At 41.1% G+C, this 18,776-nt stretch overlaps 1 protein-coding gene across 2 annotated transcripts in view; it reads right to left on the bottom strand.

The window, feature by feature from the left end:
- Positions 1 to 1,744: 1,744 nt before the first annotated feature.
- The window catches only part of ARSJ (arylsulfatase family member J), a 48,494-nt gene continuing 31,462 nt past the window's right edge, over positions 1,745 to 18,776 (bottom strand). Inside the window, exon 3 of one of the 2 annotated variants that reach the window (XM_072861747.1) lies at positions 1,745 to 5,217. In XM_072861747.1, the coding sequence (XP_072717848.1) occupies positions 3,816 to 5,217 (1,402 nt within the window). In that variant the 3' untranslated portion in view covers positions 1,745 to 3,815. The remainder of the gene's footprint in view (positions 5,218 to 18,776) is intronic. The other variant, XM_072861746.1, reaches the window with a different exon arrangement.

Below are 18,776 nucleotides of genomic sequence, written 5' to 3'. Positions count from 1 at the left end.
GGTTTTTTTTCTTCTCTCTTAAGTTTTTCTTTCCTCCTCTCTTCCCTGCAGTTATCCTTCTTAGTCTTCAGGTTGCCTCGATGTAGAAATGATGATCCTGGATCACAGCTACCAACAATACGTGGAAAAGGAAGAAATATTGTCTCCCTGCTCCGGCTGGTCCTCCCAAAGGTGGGGATGTCACTAAGCCCAGATCAGGGAGTTACTTTCAGACCTGCCGTTTTCTTGTACCCGTATAGCATGTGGAGAATAGAAGGCTGGAGACAACTTAAAAATAATAAGTAAATCCTCCCTGCCTTTCCTCCCCCCACCCAGTCTTTTTCTCTCTCTTAAAAATGTGGGTAGAGAGACCAGTTACTGACTTACACCAAATATCAATTGGTTTTCAAGAGTGCCTTCGCACAAATACATCAGCCTGAGCAAAGTGGTAACTCCCTCGCTATGTCCGCCCAGCAACTAGGAGGACTGTTGGTTTTCCTTCAGAGTAGAGGACTGTGGTTTCAGTAAGTCTGGTAGCCTTTTTTGAACCGTTTGCAGTGTTTACCTATCATACCTTCCCTGAGATTGGGCACGTAACACATTCAGAGACATAAATAACCTGTGACATCCTGCTGTGAGAGCGTATGAGCTACTTACAACTCTCAACTTACAACTCTCAACTTACAACAACCCGAAAGTCGGGTTTGAGAGCTACACGGTATCACCAAAAACTAGAGATGGTTGTATTGTTGGAGTGAAAAAAGAAGTATTGCGTGAGAGCAGGCAGGAAAATTGCAACATGGCATTTTCACATCAGGATCTTTTCAGCAAAAGATTCAGGAAGGCTTCCAAATTGTGGGTATTTTCTAACCCACTCTAAATCCAACTTTTGCCCTCTACCAGATCAGAGTATCGATTTCAAGGGAATCGGCCTAACTGCGAGCCAGCGCAGCCTTAGAAAACACACTCCCATCGTCTACTCTACAAACACTTACTCTTGTGGCACATTTGTTTAATATACAGGCATGCAAGAACTGATCCACTGTTCTGCTTTGCACCGATTACTTTCAAGGACTCCCATTTTGCCTGAGAGAGCACAGATATAAATAATTATAGAATAAAATGCTGTCAGAGAATAATGCTCTCTGGTTGCTTCAATCCAATAAAAGCCAAAGCAACCATAAAACTTCCATGGAAAAGGGTGATCATTGATTCTACGAGGATAACACTGTATGGCAGTGCCTTGTTTCTATTATGCCCAAACAAATTAAAATATCTTAGTCCTTTCTTTATGTATAGTTTAGCTTACACATCTAATGTTGGCCTTTTTTAAATGACCTTGGAAAGTCAGAAACGTTACTGTTTCTTTCTGATGCTGAACTCAATGTGCAACACGGGGGTATTTCAAACATAAACATCATGATTTATGGGTTCAGTTGTAAACTAGACGGTATAATGTTTCAAAATCAGTTCCTGCTTCCTTCACTTCTCTCCTAATGTTTATTACTGAAATGTAGATTCTTTCCCAAACTAGAAAAGGTACGTCATAAAAAGTCATCATTTCTACATTTGTCCAATTTGTCCATACACCTGTGTATTGATAGCTGATCCAGACTAACTTAAAAAGTCTCACTTGTTCTCAAAGACAAAAAAGACATGTATTTTCTCAAAGACATCACATTTTGGAGTATAATATCTCAAGACGTTATGATCATTTATTTTAAGGACATAAATGGTACATTTAAAAAAAAAAAAGTGAGAAATTAGAGAACATTTGAGTTCCTGATTACTCATTGAATAGTCTGGATCTTAAGTAAAGCTAGACAGATTTCTAAGAAAATTAATTAGACCTCTTAAGGACCACACAATATGAAAAATAACAGTGACAATATTAAACACTTATGCAGATACACATCATCCTTTTATAATTATTATTTATAGGTAACTATTCAAGAAGTCCATTCCTGTCTTCTCCTCAGTATATTAATTACAAAAGTAACTCTAAAACATGACTAACTTGTTTCTAACTTTTTGTTAATGACAGCTTCATTCTGCTGTATAGCTGAAAATATGCAGTTTACCAGGTTTTGGCAGTATATCTGCAGTTAGTTTCTTTTCAAAACAGGTCAGGGGGTGTTGGGGGTTGGACAGGATTCAGATTGTAGTGTGCACTGATTTTACAAATGTTTAATTTTTCAGCTGTAATCCATTTATATAAATGTGATTTCTGAGTCAAGTAAGATGTAGTTGAAAAGCATGCTTATTTTGAATTTTACCAAAATATGTTATAGCTATTTAACAAATGAATCATCAATTTTACTTAACATAATCCATCTTGAAACTTATATGTGCATACGTATTGTATCAAGTATCACAATTATCAATTGTATCAATTATCACACCAAGAATATGCAGTCAGTACATCCATGAATCATCCATGCAGACACCTTAGAAAAGGGCAAAGTTTGAACCATCTCTCAAATTAATACACATATTGGAAGAAGAGATTCTGTTTCAAAAGCAAAATGTCATAAAATCATTCCTGCCCCCAAAATAATAGTAATAAAAAACCTTACTGTGTTCGTTTAAAATAAACAAGGACAGAATTGCTATCTTTGATGCAAAAAAAGAGGCAGACTACTTTTATGAATGCCAAAAAAATAAACTATTTTAATAGATACATAAATAAAAGGTTTAAAGTAGAATTTTCCCCCCAAACATAACCATGGCCTAGCTTCTGTACAGAAACTGAACAATATTCACGTGACTACCAAATTAAATAATCACTTTGTTACATTCAAAATAATTGGAGGCAAATACATAATGAAATGATGCACCTGAATCATCCTCCTTTCTCATCCTAGCAGTGTATACAGTATTTTCCTGTTTTACAGTACTCTGAGGATATGGATCTGTTAAATAAAACTCTGAATGATAGAGTGGAAATAAAATTAAAAATCAAAGGAAAAAAAAACCCAAACAACCCTAGCACCCAAAGGGGTACCTTGCATCACCCAGTAATTAAAGTTTTAATGGAAGAGAAATAAGTATTGTGCTGTAAAATAAATTATGTCTTTTACATATTGTTGTATAGTTATCTTAAAGTGTTTAAATATTACATTCACTTTGGTGATGTGTTTTTGTCTATGCCTACAATAAATTATGCCTGGCACGTGCTAGCTGTTCACGTATGTTGAATAACAACCTTCCGGTTTTACTACAAATGGGGGGAGCTTAGCACATATAGGAAATTTTAAAAATTTTTCTGATTTATGTAAGACAGACAAAGTCTAATTCAAAGCAGCTTTCCTCCGATCATGCCCCCCTCCCCAGCACCTCTAAAAAGTCACTCTGATGGCTTCATGTTTTTGCTGTGTTGTATCAAAAAATGCCATAGCTTGGTGACTAACACTTTCTGACCCACAGAGGTTTTGAAGTTTTGTTTTTCCTTTCTCTCTATGAATCACCTGTCAGTCTGAGAACATCTGCCATTAACATCTCCATACTCTCCAAATATTCCAACTCATTCAGGTAAGGAACCACCATTTGTCCATCAAAAATGAGTTTACTGAAATTAGGTGTCATCGCCGTTGTTATCTGGAATGTAGCTGTGATGGGTGAGCACCATTCATCCTGTAGAGGAGAAAGTTTGTCATGTGGACATTTATGGACACTCAAGGCAGAGTGTGGAGATATGCTGGTGAAATCAGAGAAAAAATTAAAAGACGACAACTTTCATCCATAGTGCAGAGCTAACATTTCTAGTATATTCTGTCAGAAGTTCAAGAAAGTTGGGCCAAGCTGACTTAGACTTGGCAAAAGAGCGTGCTTAGAGTCTATCCACCAGCAAGACGTGAACGGCAATGTAACGATTGCCCTTTTTTCCGATTTGCTTTTTTCTTGTTCTTGTTCTTCTTTTGCTTATTCACACCTTTACTTTTATCTGATTTCTTTTTCTTTTCATCCTCCTTAAACCACGGACCCCAGACTCCTCCATTCAGCTTCGGGTTACTCCGAGGGTCCTTAGGTGGGTACCGGACAGGAACCGCAGTCTTATTGAACTGCGAAAGCCTCCGCAACAACTGCTTCACTACATCTGGATACCTTGCAGAGAGGTCCACTCGTTCATACGGATCAGCGGTTATGTTGAAAAGCCACACTGTTTTGCCAGCTGACCAAGAAACGCGTTCGTTGTGCCAGCGGTTGGGGCCCGCGTTACTGAAGGCCTGTGGAGGTACCCAGTCGCTATATCCTGGATTTCCCGTCAGTAGTTTCCAATGATTCACTCTGATGGCAGATTGAATCGCGGTGTTCCAGATCCCATAGCCGGCTGCCCAGGACCCATTTTTGGCTTTGGTGTAAATCGGGTCAATGTTGTGTAAGATGTCTACCCGTGGAGAACGTCTGCCTTCGCTAATGGTTTCCCATATGTCGTAGCCATCCAGCTGGATATCTTCATCGATCTGCCCTTCCGCCAGCGTGATCAAAGTGGGGAACCAGTCTGTGATGTGCACGAGCTCCTTACACACGGACCCTTTGTTTTTCAGAAGGGGGCTATGGACAAACCCAACAGCACGAATACCTCCTTCCCAATAGGTCCCTTTGCTTCCTCGGAGAGGCCAGTTACTTCCTCCGGCCATTGGCTGCCCACCGTTATCCGAAGAATAGATGATAATGCTATTCTCATAGTAACCGTACCGCTTTAAAGCCAGGGTTACGTTGTTTATGGCTTCATCCAAACAAGCTAGCATCGCAGCGTATCTTCGCCTGTTTATGTTATTTATCGAGCGATAATGTTCAAAATACTTGCCTGGTGCCTGAAGAGGCGAATGAACAGCTTGGTAAGCAATATATAAGAATATAGGTTTCCTGGGGTTGTGAGAAGCTAAGATTTGTTGTACTTTTTGTGTGTACATCTGTGTCGAGTAGATGCCGTTGTCATGATCCCAAGCTGCGTTGTCGTTCTCGTACAGGTCATAGCCACATATCCCAGGGCTGTCGCATTTGAAGTGCGTGTAATAGTCGCCGCTGCCTAAGAGGGAGCCGAAGAAAGTGTCGAATCCTCTCTGCGTGGGCATGCATTCTCTGCGATAAAACCCCAAGTGCCATTTGCCAACCATGTGTGTTGAATAGCCAACCTCCTTCAGCTTCTGAGGTAGCGTGACGTTATCCAGAGGTAAGCAGTTGGGCTGGGTTGGCCGGATAATGGAGTGCTGTAGGCCCGTGTGTATCTGGTACCTGGAGGCAGGGAGGAGACAGGCGTCAGGCGGTGGAAACGCTCAGGCCCTTACGCACGGACACCCACGCGCGTGACTCTAACAGAAAATATTCCTATGCATGCAGCAATTTCCTCTGGAAATATTTTGAAGCGCGTATGTCAAAAACTAACGAGGTCATGCTATTAAATCTGCTGAAAACAGGAGAAAGGCATCTGTTTCGCTTCACCAGTGTTTAAGAGCGGTTCCCCCACCTCCTTTGGCCAGCGGGCAACAATCCTGAACAAGAAACATGACACAGCAGCATCACACGCTTCTCTCCCTGCTGGCCTCATTTTTAATGTTTTAATTTCCTTGTAGCTGTGAGCAATGTCAAAGGATCCCGGAGGCAATGTGCTGCCTGTGAGCCATTATTTGGGCACTACTATTTGAAAGCTAGCAGTCAAACTCACAGACCTTTACGGTGTCCCTTATGTATAACACAAAGCCTAGAAAGCAGAACGATTGCATTGTTTTTTTCCGAGCACGAAGAGGTACCCCAGCACTGATTCGGGACAAGCTCTCCCGGCGTGCGCAATACCGAAAGCCCGACGGGCTGATTTCTGGTCATCCATCGCGCGATACGCATCTGGGCTATGACTTAGCAGAGCTATTACTAATATTCTGACAACTGAATAGAACTAATATTCTAACAACCGAGTCAGTCGTCAGCGTGCACGTGATGGAACACCTGGAACACCTACGGTCCCACGCGCCGGCATTTCTCTCCTGAGTGAGAGGCGTGAGTGTGCGTGGATGGCAAGTAGCCTGGCCGAAACTCGAGGATGCATACGCAGTTACAGTGAAAGAGGTTTATGAGCGATCACTCGAAAGGAAGTGATAATTTCATCCCCGGATCTCTTGTTCAGCAGTCATTTTCTGTCCTTGCCTAACTGTTCGATGAGATGTTTCCCTCCATGAACTGAGCTAGTCAAAATACCTATATATACAGGAGCACAGGTATTTTGAGGTACTTTTTCTTCCTCCACAGAAAGCTTTCCCATGTCCCCATTTAACAATGACTATAGAAAATTACCTGGATAAACACAATTTTTACAATGCCTCATAACTTGCTAGTGGTAAACATATCTACAGCATATAAATATGCTGGACTTTGAGCATGTAAGAGCAGTATATTTAAAGGACAGGATAATAAATTCTGCAGTGCAGTACAGTCTACGTGTAAAGAATACATGTGGCCTCCATACGATTAGAAAATGAATTCAGCATGGGCAGCAGTAAGTATCAAAAATCAAGGACAAATCCGTTTATATCAGTTTGACACTAAAAAATAAAATGTAACAGCACATTGTAAACCAAAGAAGACTTCTCCCTGAGTGTGAGAACAGATTAAATTCTCAGCCGTGAATAGAACAGCTAGGTCCACCAATACTGTGAATCTTCCCCCAAAACACTTTTTTATTAATTTGTGGCAGTAGGCATTGGGACTTCCTGACACATTCCGCTAGTATTGCCGATCTGATCGGCCTCCTGAGCTATCTAGAAAATTAAAAACATTAGGCTCTGCCTGTCCATAAATAACTTAAAGTCTGCTTTTATATGAAGTCTTCCTGGCCAAGATCTTAGAAGGCACCATAGACGTCTTTAATGCCTGCCAATCTGTAATAATTGCATAACTCCCATTTTATTCTTGAACTTATTTCCACAGAACCAGAAGCTCTAGTCTAACTAATTTATTGCAGAAGCATTGGGTGCCGCGCTCCTCTGCTTTAAGCCAGCCTGTACTCAGGACGCTGCTGCTTTTCTTTGTCTCTCTGGCACTTTTTCAGAGCATTGTTTCTCTTACCAGCTTGTGGATCTGGAGCCCTGCCACCCAATTGTCCCCAAACTCACCGGCTGGTGCCGACGCAGGAGATGCCGCAGCGGTTCAGGCATACTCTCAAAATTACGGCTTGCTGGGATCTACAGTTTGCTTTCGTCAAAGAAATGTCACGCACAGACAAATACCCACATCTTTCCCACGATTCAAGTATAATATTCTTCTCCTTTTAAAACAGGTAGACTACGATAAGGAGCCCAGGCTGTGTAATGGCAGTGCCCCATGCTTCAGTCCACCCCATCTTTGAGAGTCCTCGGGGAACTATGTTCACAAGGCATTCAACGTCCTTCCCCTTCTCTTTCCTCCACCTTGTTAAACTCTTTCGGTAAATTCCCCTTCTTTGATCCAACCGAAAAAGTCCTTGCCCCCACCCTGCTATTTTAGTAACTCGCTTCTGCTTTCTTAAACCTTGTTAGCCTCCTCTATCTTGCGATCAACCCCCAGTCCCAGCCGGATAGTTTCTCCCCTGACAAGCTAATTTTGCTGAAAGCCAGAATTTTCTCTAAAGCGACGTTGTTGTAACAGAGATCCTTCCACCCTTCTCCTCGACACAGAAGCTGAGCCTGGGAGGAACGGGCAACAGAATTTGCAACACACTGCAAACCAATTTGCCTCTTGACAAAGCCTACACAGAAAGGATGATATTCATACCGAGTTAATTCTCACAAAGAATTCATAAACAACGCGCAGACTCCCCAGCTAGGGCTTTTCAATTATATAGCCAAGCATGAAATTCCTGCACTGTTAATCTGACAAATACAGAACCAAAAAATATCAAGAATTAGGCTCAGTGATACGTATTCTTCTTAGGAAAATATCTGGCACACAGCAATGCATCTTATTTCAGCAGTCCCCGCAGTAAGTTATTCAATATGCTGGCTACAATGCACACAGAGCAGTCCTGCTTCAATTCTCTGCTGCTGCCTTTTTTCATGAGACTTTGGTGTGTTTCCCATATGTGTGTGTGTGCTATTTATGGCACAGCTATGCTTCTGAATGTACAGATACGCACACATACAAAGAGATACGCATTTTTATAGTCAGATATGTAAAAAGGGATCTGCAAAATAACCAGTTTTCAATAAAAATGTTTCAACTGTGGAAATGTTTCAAAGATACCAACCTCTAACTATCAGAATAGTCTTCACTATGGCAAAAATCATCAAGATTTGTTCACTTTTCTGTGCCACATGCCTTCCTAATTGATTCATTATGTGCCAATATTACTTTTTCAGTGAAAGTATTTTGTTTTCAAAGGACGTGCAGACCATTCACGGGAAAACAAAGCAATCTGAGCAAAAGACAGTGATTATATGGAAGTAAACGGCATTAATAGCCATAGGAAAAGTGTCTCAATGTCACTGTGTTGAAACTGTATTTAGACTGTGCGGGAGAAGAAGAAACTGAACAAGGCAAAACATAAAGGAAATAAGAGGCAGATGCTGATTTTGGGGGAGTTCTCTAGAAGATAAACTTGCGAGCTCACTAACTGCCACGACATGTCTGTGAAATACATTCTATAGATTTCATCGCTTTCTACCGCAAGATTAGCTAATTCTTTAGAATAAATTGGTTGAATTTAATCCCAAACGCAGAAAGCAAGTGATGATCACGAATAGACTGAAATTCATGATGATCATTACAACACCAGTAACCAGTTAAATATCAGCAAATGCTGACAGGCCACAGAATCTAATTTCATTGTTTTTTAGACTTTGACCTTTATGGACAGTATTTACATAAAGGTAATAGAGTGATAATATTCTGTATAAAGTGTAGGGGTTCAAGACTTGTGAATACTTTATAGGCACGTGCTGTGCTCTCTTTCTCCCTACCCCTCCAAGTTTCTAGATCGTGGCTGGCTCTATTAGATACCTGAAATCTGAACTTTGCAGAACAAGGAACTAAGTAAAATTTATGTGAACTGTTCAGCTAATAATATGCATATTGAAAATTAATTTATCCTCGCTACATGGGGATGGCTCTTTGCGCATTTCCTACTCTTATTTCTATTTTGCCAGCATGGAGGTTGTTCAGATGTTTGCGGTCAAAACCCTGTGATAACTGTTCCAGCCAAGGCAGCTGCTAAATGCTGGTTGACTGCTACACCGCTTTGTTTACTTGCCTGCAGTGGAAACTTTAAAGCAATGGACTCCCAGCGGGAGTATCTTGATGACTTCATGGGTCCTTTGCTTCTTGGATGCCGAGAGAAATATTTCAGAGGTTTCTTAAAATAAACAAACAAACAAATAAATCCTCCATCCTGAGTCTGAGCTCACGATACTGCCTTCCAACATGATTTCCCTTCCTGTTTTAATCTAGAAAGACACAAAGCTAAGCCCGTGGCTTTGACGTTACTCCTACCTTCAGTCTCAAGGTGCAGAGACCATTAAGTTGTTAAAGGTCAACTGTACATTCCAGTGCCAGAGTCTTTGTGGATGTAAATCACGACGGGGACACTAAAGTCAATTTGACCTGAGCTTGAGGAATGCATTAACATTTGGAGGCTTAATTTCCCCCTTCTGATGTCCTTAGTAGAGCTAAATTAGTTTCCCAGTTCTCGTCTGGAGAGCAAACCAAAGTAGAGAAGTGGATCAATGACAGTAATCTTTGCACATTTTCACGACTATTCCCCTGAAGCAGAGAGCAAGACTTAAGGTCTGTATAGTAGAAGAGATTCTCCTGGCATGACTCACATCCCCATGGTGCTTATGCAGTCTTAAACATATGTAGGCCAAACCAGTTTTCCTTAAAAAAAGTTTCCCTAAGCAGTTTTCTATTGAGTAGTTTCCCCCTTAACTTCAGGGTAGGTTCCGCACTGAGAAAGAAGCTGGGATGTTCCTAATTTTGTAATGTGCATGTACAAAACTAGTGATTTTAAGCTTTCAAAATTTTAAAATACTGCATTAATTGTCTTCACACTGAGATTCTTTTAAGGCTCACTGAAGATTAACAAAGCAGAATAGTTTGACGTTTCTAATTTCAGGAACTTTTGCTAGCACAGTTCTAGTTAGTACATGCGGAAAATGTATTTTTATTATGCTTGCATAGCTCAGGCTATGTCAAAAAAAATTCTCCATTTTTAAAATAATAAACTCTAGCCTAGGATTTAGAAAAGAATATTTTAAATAAAAAAAAAAAATCTGCCAGAAGGAGTTGCAAACAGAGCGACAGCACTGAGGTATGCATGCTCCATAATTAAAGGGATCATTATTGATGACTACGCCTTTCCTTGTTAAAAATAATAAAATACAGCAAGTAGATACCGGTCTATAAAGTAGGCTTAGGGACTGCTAAAGAACAGTCTCTGACATCTTACCTGAAACTGTATAACACAACAGCTAGAAATATAGTTATTCCAGATGAGTAAAGAATATAGAAAGAGGTGACACTTTTTGCTCGGAGGTTCCCAGTCCTCAGAGGTCCAAGTTAGTGGGGAGAAAAAAAACCCCAACATCCCACTGGTCACCAGCAAATCATTAGAAGCAGGACTCAGTGACCAGCAAGAGAAAATAGACGTAATAAAGACTTCTTTATAGTGGACTGAGGCTTTAGCATGGAGTCCACAAACCCTAACCGTTTGAAAAAGCTGGTACTTTGGGCAGATATGTTTACTTTTATTTACCTCGAAGCTGGTTTGAGCTCTAGAAGATGCTTGCGAGGGAAGCAGAAGCTGTCTGGAAGCTCTTCTGCTTTCAGCCCTCCCAACAGGCTGGCGAAGAGCATGGCAGAGAGATGCAAAGTTCCTGATCAGGCATGGACCAACGTGAAAGAATCACACAAAAACGATTTTGCATCAGAAATATTTGCCATAAACCCAAAACGTTTTACGCTGAATCTGCTAAGGTTTCTAAAACGAAAATCAGAGAGTAAAGCTGGAAAAGGGGCAGGTTGATACAGGCGACACTGGGGCAGAGAGATAGAGCTAAGCTGATTTAAACGAGACGCAAATAAAGCTATCGCAGCCCGACATGAATTGCTGCAAAGCAGTCAGCGAGCATCAGCTCGCAGTCCCTTCAGAGTGATGACAACGAAAGCCATAGCCTGTAGCCACAGCGCTCCTTTCTCATTTTGTATTAAGTAAATGTACTGCTAAGCAAATGTTTTCTAAATGTTCATGTCTTTTTTATATTCAGTCTTTTGCTAACTTAGAGACGGACAAGTTTTGCCTTTGCTAATTTCCACCTATCACGCTTCCATGAGAGCAAAAGCAGGCAGTGGGCATCTTGGCATTCGTCTGGTAGCAAGTTTGAATATCTGTTCTAGACAAGACCAGGTTAGCTAAACTCCGTCAATCACGCTTCTTCAGTACTGATGGTCTATGGCAACTAGTCCGTGTGATACGCTTCCTAACCGCTAGCATAAAAGTTTTGGTTTTCACGCAATATAGGCTTCTCAGAAACAATCCGAAGGAGCCTTGGGCCTATAGTATATAAGTTACAGTTCGTCTTTCAAAAATAGCAGCTATGCAGCAGTGCGGGAGAAAGTGGTTTTTTCTGCCCTAAGTTCCGGATACTTGGTTCCAAAGTAAAGTTACAGCTAAGGCTTCAGTTCAACATATAGTTTAAATAAGAATGTGATTTCAGCCAGGTAGTTGGCTGAAACTAGACCAAAGTAAGCAATGAAAGTTTGTGCCATGAACATGAGTGATGCTATAGGTATGGAAATAACTCTCAAGTCAGCCGTGCAGCATTTTGTCCTGGTTAAAAATCTGAACACCACCAAGGAGTGAAGGAAACACCTTCTACATTAGAACATGGTCTGTCACAAAACGTACCCTTTTGCTGAACAATATAAATTAAGGGTAGAAAGGATGTATGGCCTTATGCTGCCTATTTTTCTACCTGCTTAAGATTGTGGGTAAGATATTCTGCATATCTACGATATTGTCCCAGTGGTTTGAATTAGGTATGAAATACTTTTATTGATTCGTGCAAATGGTACTATAGCTAGGGAGTTACTTCTCCGAGATGGTGGGTGCATGACTTGCAGAAGAAAAGCTCCTTGTAGAACAAAGAGGAGCAAAGATTTATTACCTGAGTACGGAGGCAGTTCTTCACCGGGATATGAGTTACACCTGGAGGGTTCAAAGGAGCTCTGCTGCAGCAAACGACATGCAGAATACTGTGCCACAACCTGACCAACACGGCTTAATATTTTTGAGAAATTTCAGGGAGGCAAGGACTGTCCATTTTCTGAAGTAGGCATGATCCCCCTGGTCCCCATAGTCCTGGTTCGCAACTATTTGGCTGACTGAATGCTGAACGCACGCCGGGATGAGACCTGGGTGCAGGTCATTGCCTCAGGTTTCCTGCTGTCCTTGGGAAAACAACAGAGGTGTACGGGCAGGGAAGCCCGAGTGAATCTGAACAGGCCCTCAGAACATTTTCTCTACTCAAGTCTTCTGTCAAGGTTCAACGTATGCCGGAAAAGGCTCTTTGAATCTATCATTTAACAATTTTTATCTTCTAGCTTCTAACTTTCAGATTTCGGAGGGGGGGGAGGCGGGTTATGGATGTAGATGGGTCAGAGAAGCAAATGCACCATTAAAGACTAAATGTGAACTCTAAACCTTTGCAGACTTTCACTGTGTTGGCCCACATAAAATAAACCTGAAGTTTTCACACGCAGACATACATTTCATCTTCAGCTGTATTCCTTGAATTTTTAAGTGCTTATAAATCAGAGCAGAAAGAGATCCACTTCTAAACCAAGTGTTTACATAAAAAGTCTAACTCAAATTATCTACTGTTTTATCACTCTGGCAGTGCCAGAAAGATACTGAATCTTGATATTACTTGAAAGATTCTGAATCTTGCCCTACTTTCAAGTTTTTTGGGGTGGTGGTGGTGGGGGGTTGTGTGTTTTTAAATCAGCGAAGGCTCTTCCATCAAATACAGGAAAAGAAAAAAAAAAAGTAGCGATTTATTCGTGGACTAATAATGTTGCAGTTTTGTTCCAATTACCTTTTTCCAAGGACCTACAGGAGTTGAGGTATCCTTGTTTACCCAAATGCCATTTGGATTTTGATGCATTAACTCAACCTCAAAATCATTTGGAAATTCTGATCTCATGCAAGCCCCGACATTTGGTCATTTGAATAATGTCCTTACACCACTATATCGCTTATACTGCCAATGTGTTTTTATCATCCGGCACCTAGAAATGCCACCCAGAGTTACGTTAACAATAAACATTTATCAATAGCAAGAACCAGAGGGGCTTCCAGTGAAATCCTTGCGGTGGTTCGGAAGCCCCGGTACGGTGACGGACCCTGCTGCTCGAAAGCTGGAGAACCAAGCCAGAAAGCGTTGTTCTTCATGGCTCTATATTCTGACCAATTTTGCATCTCAAGGATCCGCACCGGCTCTACTCTCTTTTATCTTCCCAACTCCTGCTGACGCAGCTGGCACCCAGGAGCGAGGCAGAGCTTGGGGAACAGCAGGAAAGAAACTGTTGTCTCTAGAGTTGCTGGCTTTAAAGGAAAAATAGCTGACTGTGGAACCAAGCTGGGAGACAAAAGAAAGAGAAACCTTTATCCGTGTTTCCTCGGGGTTACTCTCCCTGGTTGCAAGGGGCGGTTAGTGCAGGGAAAACCAAAAATCATACAATGAAACTCAAGCAGAAGTTTCAACTTTGAATCGCCCCACAAATTAAGTTGTAATCAGTATTTTCATACACTCGTTCCGATTTTTTACAAAACGTTATTAAACTGGCAGCATATCCACTACTAACCTTTCCTGTCATTGAGACAATTTATCTGTGCAAACGGGAGGACAAAAAGGATAAAGGAGAACGTGGGAGTCGGCAGCAGCTGGAATGCATATGTGTATCTGCAGCTATTGTTTTCTTTGCTCCGAGTTCGCTGCAGCTGTGGAAACAGAGCACAACGTTTCCAACTTTATCACTGAACGTTATTCATTTAGGAAAAAAAGGGGGGAAAAAAAATGCGCGATTGCATAATCAGCGCTCTCGGTTTCACGTCTACATGTAAGTGACATGAAAAGAAAACAATTTGACTAAATACTTCGCATGCCAACCGCAAATCCAGACATTGCCACCAAATTCTGGGCTCTCAGCAAAAATAGATCCCATCGGATATTGCACCTAATCAACATGTTACAAGGGAAAGAAATGCAGTGCTGTGAGTTCAGGAGTATACCGGAGCTACAATGGCAAGAAGAGCTAAGCTCACATAAACAGACTATCCCTGCGCATTTCTCTGAAGTTAAGGCAAGCAAATGGCAAAGGAAAACCAATTCATTAGTAAGAGATGAGTTTTTTAGTCCTACTTCGGTCATTTTTACAGGAGGAAAACCAGAAGAAAATGAGATAAATGGAGTCTAAAAGTCATAAATTGGCACGCAGAATTCCCCCGCTGGGTACTTCAGCGAGTGGTCTGCAGACCCTGTTGCAGGCACTGCAGGAGGCTGGAGCGAGAGCAGCGCGTCAGAGCAGACACCAGTTTGCGAGGGCTGCGCTCTGCCCTACAGCACGTAGTAACTCCTGAGCGCTGGAAGCGTGTAAAAGTGGCCTTCGTTTTAACCTCTGTGTTCATTTTAACCTCTCTGTTCACCGCTCTGCCGGAGAGAACACCATCTCAGATGCTATTAACATCCTGGAGTAGTCATTCTTACAGATAGGGTAAATCTCAACGTGTCTCATTGAAGCGTTTTGCCTAAAAGAATACATTACTTGGTAATAAGGTAGGCATTTTTACATGACCAGGAAAAAAAAAATTGCCATGTACACATGTGAAGTATTTTTCAGCTAAAAATCTCAAGGTTGAAACTCATAATTCTGTGACAGTTTAGGAAAATTAGGTCATCTTCATATATGAAGAATTTATTCAGTGAACGCACCTAAGGAACTTGAAAGATATTCATTATATTGTTGCCTTTCATAAGAAGGCATCTTTCATAAAAATGACATACTTGATAGCAGTCCTTAAGGTAGCAGCCAAACAGTTATTTTCTTACCTTACACTTTAATTAAAGTACCCATTTTGACCATTTATTACTATTTCTGAATTAATATTGTCCTTATGTATTATTCATGTATCCAGTACTTAAGAGTCTGTATCAATCTAAATGCTGTAAAATGACCTTGAATTGACAGCAAGGATGACTGAGGACAAAATGACAAGCTGTAAAATATAGGTTAACAACTACCATATCGTGCTTTTATATGATCTCATCCAAGAGAGATAATTGCTTTATAATGAAAGAACATTATGACATTGAAAAAAATCAGGATTACTCGGAGCTTCAGAGACATCTCAAGTGTTTTAGATACCTTCACACAACATCCAAACTTCGTGAAAGCTATAATTTTCTATTAACCATTGAGCAACTACCTAAACATACCATTTCGGCGCGTGACATTGGAGAATGTCATAGTTTCATCGCTTTATTGAGCTTAAGTATATCATAGGCCATTAAGTTCTTTTGAAATCTTAGATCAGTCTTTAAGACTCTAATTTAAAATTAGAGATAAATTATTATTGAGAGTATGCTAATCAAGTGGTAATGGCCACAATCTCTCTTTAGCATTTATAATATTCCTATTATCCCGCTCCATGATACATCTCAAGCTCAACTGTCTCAAAGCACCTATTGCAGGAAAGAGAGAACAGATTCTAGCCCCCATAATCAACATGTAGCTACTTAAATAGAAGGATCGATTCCATCAATTGCAATCGAACACTCTTAGATCCATTTTTGCTCAGTGTCATCAAAATGTCAAAACGAGTCCCTGAATTAATGCATGAAGCCCCTGTTCTAGTGTAGAGATTCACTGTGAATGCTGATTAATTAAGGAATATTCTTGGATGATTATTTCTGTTTCATCTCAACTTTGCTATTCTATTTGTTCTGCTTAATGCGGTCTATCGTATAGCAGTATTGTAAAACATGTACATTTGCATCAAAAGGAAATTATTATCTCTTCCTTTATCTCCCATATATGACACAGCAATTCAACGTAGCCGGACATCCACCTAGAGCAATGCGATATAGCTGAGCATTTATGTTGAAAGCTTAATTACACATTTCTAGACACTTGTAATTGACACTGCTGACACATCAGTTGCGTATTAAATGACAAACTGTTATCCAAAACTGAAAAAGTGAGAGTGCGCAATCCACTTAATCCATTTAAGCAACATAACCTTAAGTTTTACACAGACCGCAATGCCCTCCCAGACACCTCCTGTTCAAGATCTTTAACACCAGCATTCTTGTCAGCAAGATAACGATGCCCTTCGCTCTTGTCTCTACAGGTATCCTGGGACAGACGCATGCCAGAAATCATTTCAAGCCACTCCAAAACTTCTGCTAGAACTGAAGTACTTTTCCAAGAGAAGCTACAGCCCTGATAACATGACGAACAGCTTTATCTGAATTGAAGAAAAAAACGCATTTTGACTTTTCAACAACATAGATAGTTTTCTGGGCTGACATTTACTGGCAAGAGCGGTGGCACTGAATCATTAGCAAAAGGAATAACCTTGACTTGAAACAGAGGGCTGGGAGCCAAGAGACACGCTTTCGTCTGGGTTCGGCATAGTTTTTAGCCTGGACATTGCAACTCACCTCTAACTCTTTTGTCCTTCTGACACCTTCATATTAGTCTCTTAGTCTTTTGGGTTTCTCAGCCCTTTAAGCAGGGATGGCACTATGTCCCTTGTAGAACACAGCTAACGCTCCAAATGGGCTTTTTAGTTTTCTGATAAAAAACATCGGGAGGATGCAAAGGAGCATCACCCTGATGCTAAAACCAGTTTGTAACTGGATTTGTTAAAACACAGCACTTACAAGCATCTACTTATTTACAATGATGACCGGTAGTTACGTACGGATTCTGTCACGTATCGCTGGCTGCTGAACTAGAGCCTGCTTCCTCATTAAATTCAGACTGCTGTTAGCGCTACTGGATTTTCTTTTTTACTTCCCGATTCACTTGAGAACTATTGTATTAAAATCCATTTTTCAGAACTGACCACAACATGCAAGTCCGTTTTTGGTTAAGACAACGGCTGGTGTTGAAGGCACTGTGTGCAGTTCCCAAAACAATAATGTATTAAGATAATGAAGTATTTTATTAACCTGGCTCCCAGATGAAAGGTTCCTGATTGACAATGCGGGGAAATGAAACATCTTTGTTTATTCACAGGGGAGATTCAACATGGAAATGAAATGCTTTCACTGCCGTTATCTGAATGGATGTAGATGTAGGTGTGCTTTTGTAGCAAAGGCAGGCAGGAGTGGGGAGCAGTGTTTCAGGGCTGTCAGTCATGCATGTGACAATTTTTCAACCAACACATCAGAGATATTACATACTGTATAATATTGCATAAAAAGGAAAGTACAATGTCTGTATTCAAAGCACGATGTTTTTCTTACTTTAGGGATTTCCAAATTTCTGTGAAGCAATAAAAGTATGAAGACAAATTGAACTCTTTCCCCACGTATCCTTAAACGTTGTGGTCATCAGTTCCTTTCTCTCTTAAAAGCTCCGTATGTTGGAACTCAAAGGGATCAGAACCACGTCAGCAGGCGCCGTGCCCAGCTCACTGCAACCCAGCCCCTGTAACAGGAGCAAACACTACAATGCCCTTCCCATCGTGACGAGGCAGCATAACGCCAGGAGCTCGGTACTTCGGAGGGCTGGTTTCTGCGTCTGTACCGCACGCACTCGAGTCGCTACCTCTGCGCTCTGTGCAAATTCGGCAAAGGCTAGGAAAAATGTAAGGCTGCTATGCGGAGCAGGAGCGCAGGGAAATTAGAAAGCTCTCCGTTTCGGTGATTCATGAATGGCAGCCCCCACGTCTGATGGTTGCAAGATGCCAGGGCATGGGGCACTATGAACCCCCACACCTCTCGCCATCCTGCTACACTCTTCCCTTCCCTTTGGGCTCCTACGCCACGGAAGAGAACAAACTAGTTAATAAGGGACAGAGGTTAACAGCACGTCTGTTTCTAGGCCTCCATGCAACTGAATAATGAAGTGATTTGGATAAATGCTTCTTTATTTTAAATCCGGCTTAGCAAAACAAGTAGTGCTATCTTGGATGTCCCGGCTGCACTCTCTAATCCTTTCTAAGGATCGGTAATTTCTCATTTATACTGCTCCTCGGTCACATCTTGCTTTACTGTTTGCATTGCGGGAGTGTCCAAAAGCCTAACAGAACCTGAGGCCACAGTGCAATAGGCCTGGAAATAAAATGGAATATAAGAGAGGGGGTGAATGGAAACAGGTGCCTAATCACTGTTAGTCCAACAAAGATCTAGAAACCACGTCTCTTACATGTATAGCAATTATGTCTAAAACCAGACAAAGCATACGTAAAATATTTGCTATAAAATGTTAATATATTAATGAAACCGTGCCTTATTCAAGATGTTAGTAGGCGATTTTGATCCCAGACAAAATACCACAAGAATGACTCATGTAATGGAGTGTGTTGGATAAGCGTAAGTGAGGTGTAAATCTGCCACACACAAAGTTTTGGCAGTATGCCTTCAATATATTAAACAATTAAATCCTAGTACATTCATGAAACCTATGTATCGATGCCATCAATGTTATACGCCTGTCTTCTGTGGGGCTTTTTCCTCCCTACCTGAAAACCTTTGCTTAATAGAGTGATGTTAGCATCACATACCCTGCGATAAGCGATTTAAGGATAGATACCCTCTTGA

This window comes from Ciconia boyciana, chromosome 5 (genome assembly GCF_034638445.1).
Source record: "Ciconia boyciana chromosome 5, ASM3463844v1, whole genome shotgun sequence".
Classification (NCBI taxonomy): Eukaryota; Metazoa; Chordata; class Aves; order Ciconiiformes; family Ciconiidae; genus Ciconia; species Ciconia boyciana.
Note: the sequence above shows the minus strand (reverse complement) of the source record. Positions and strands in the feature narration are given on the sequence as shown.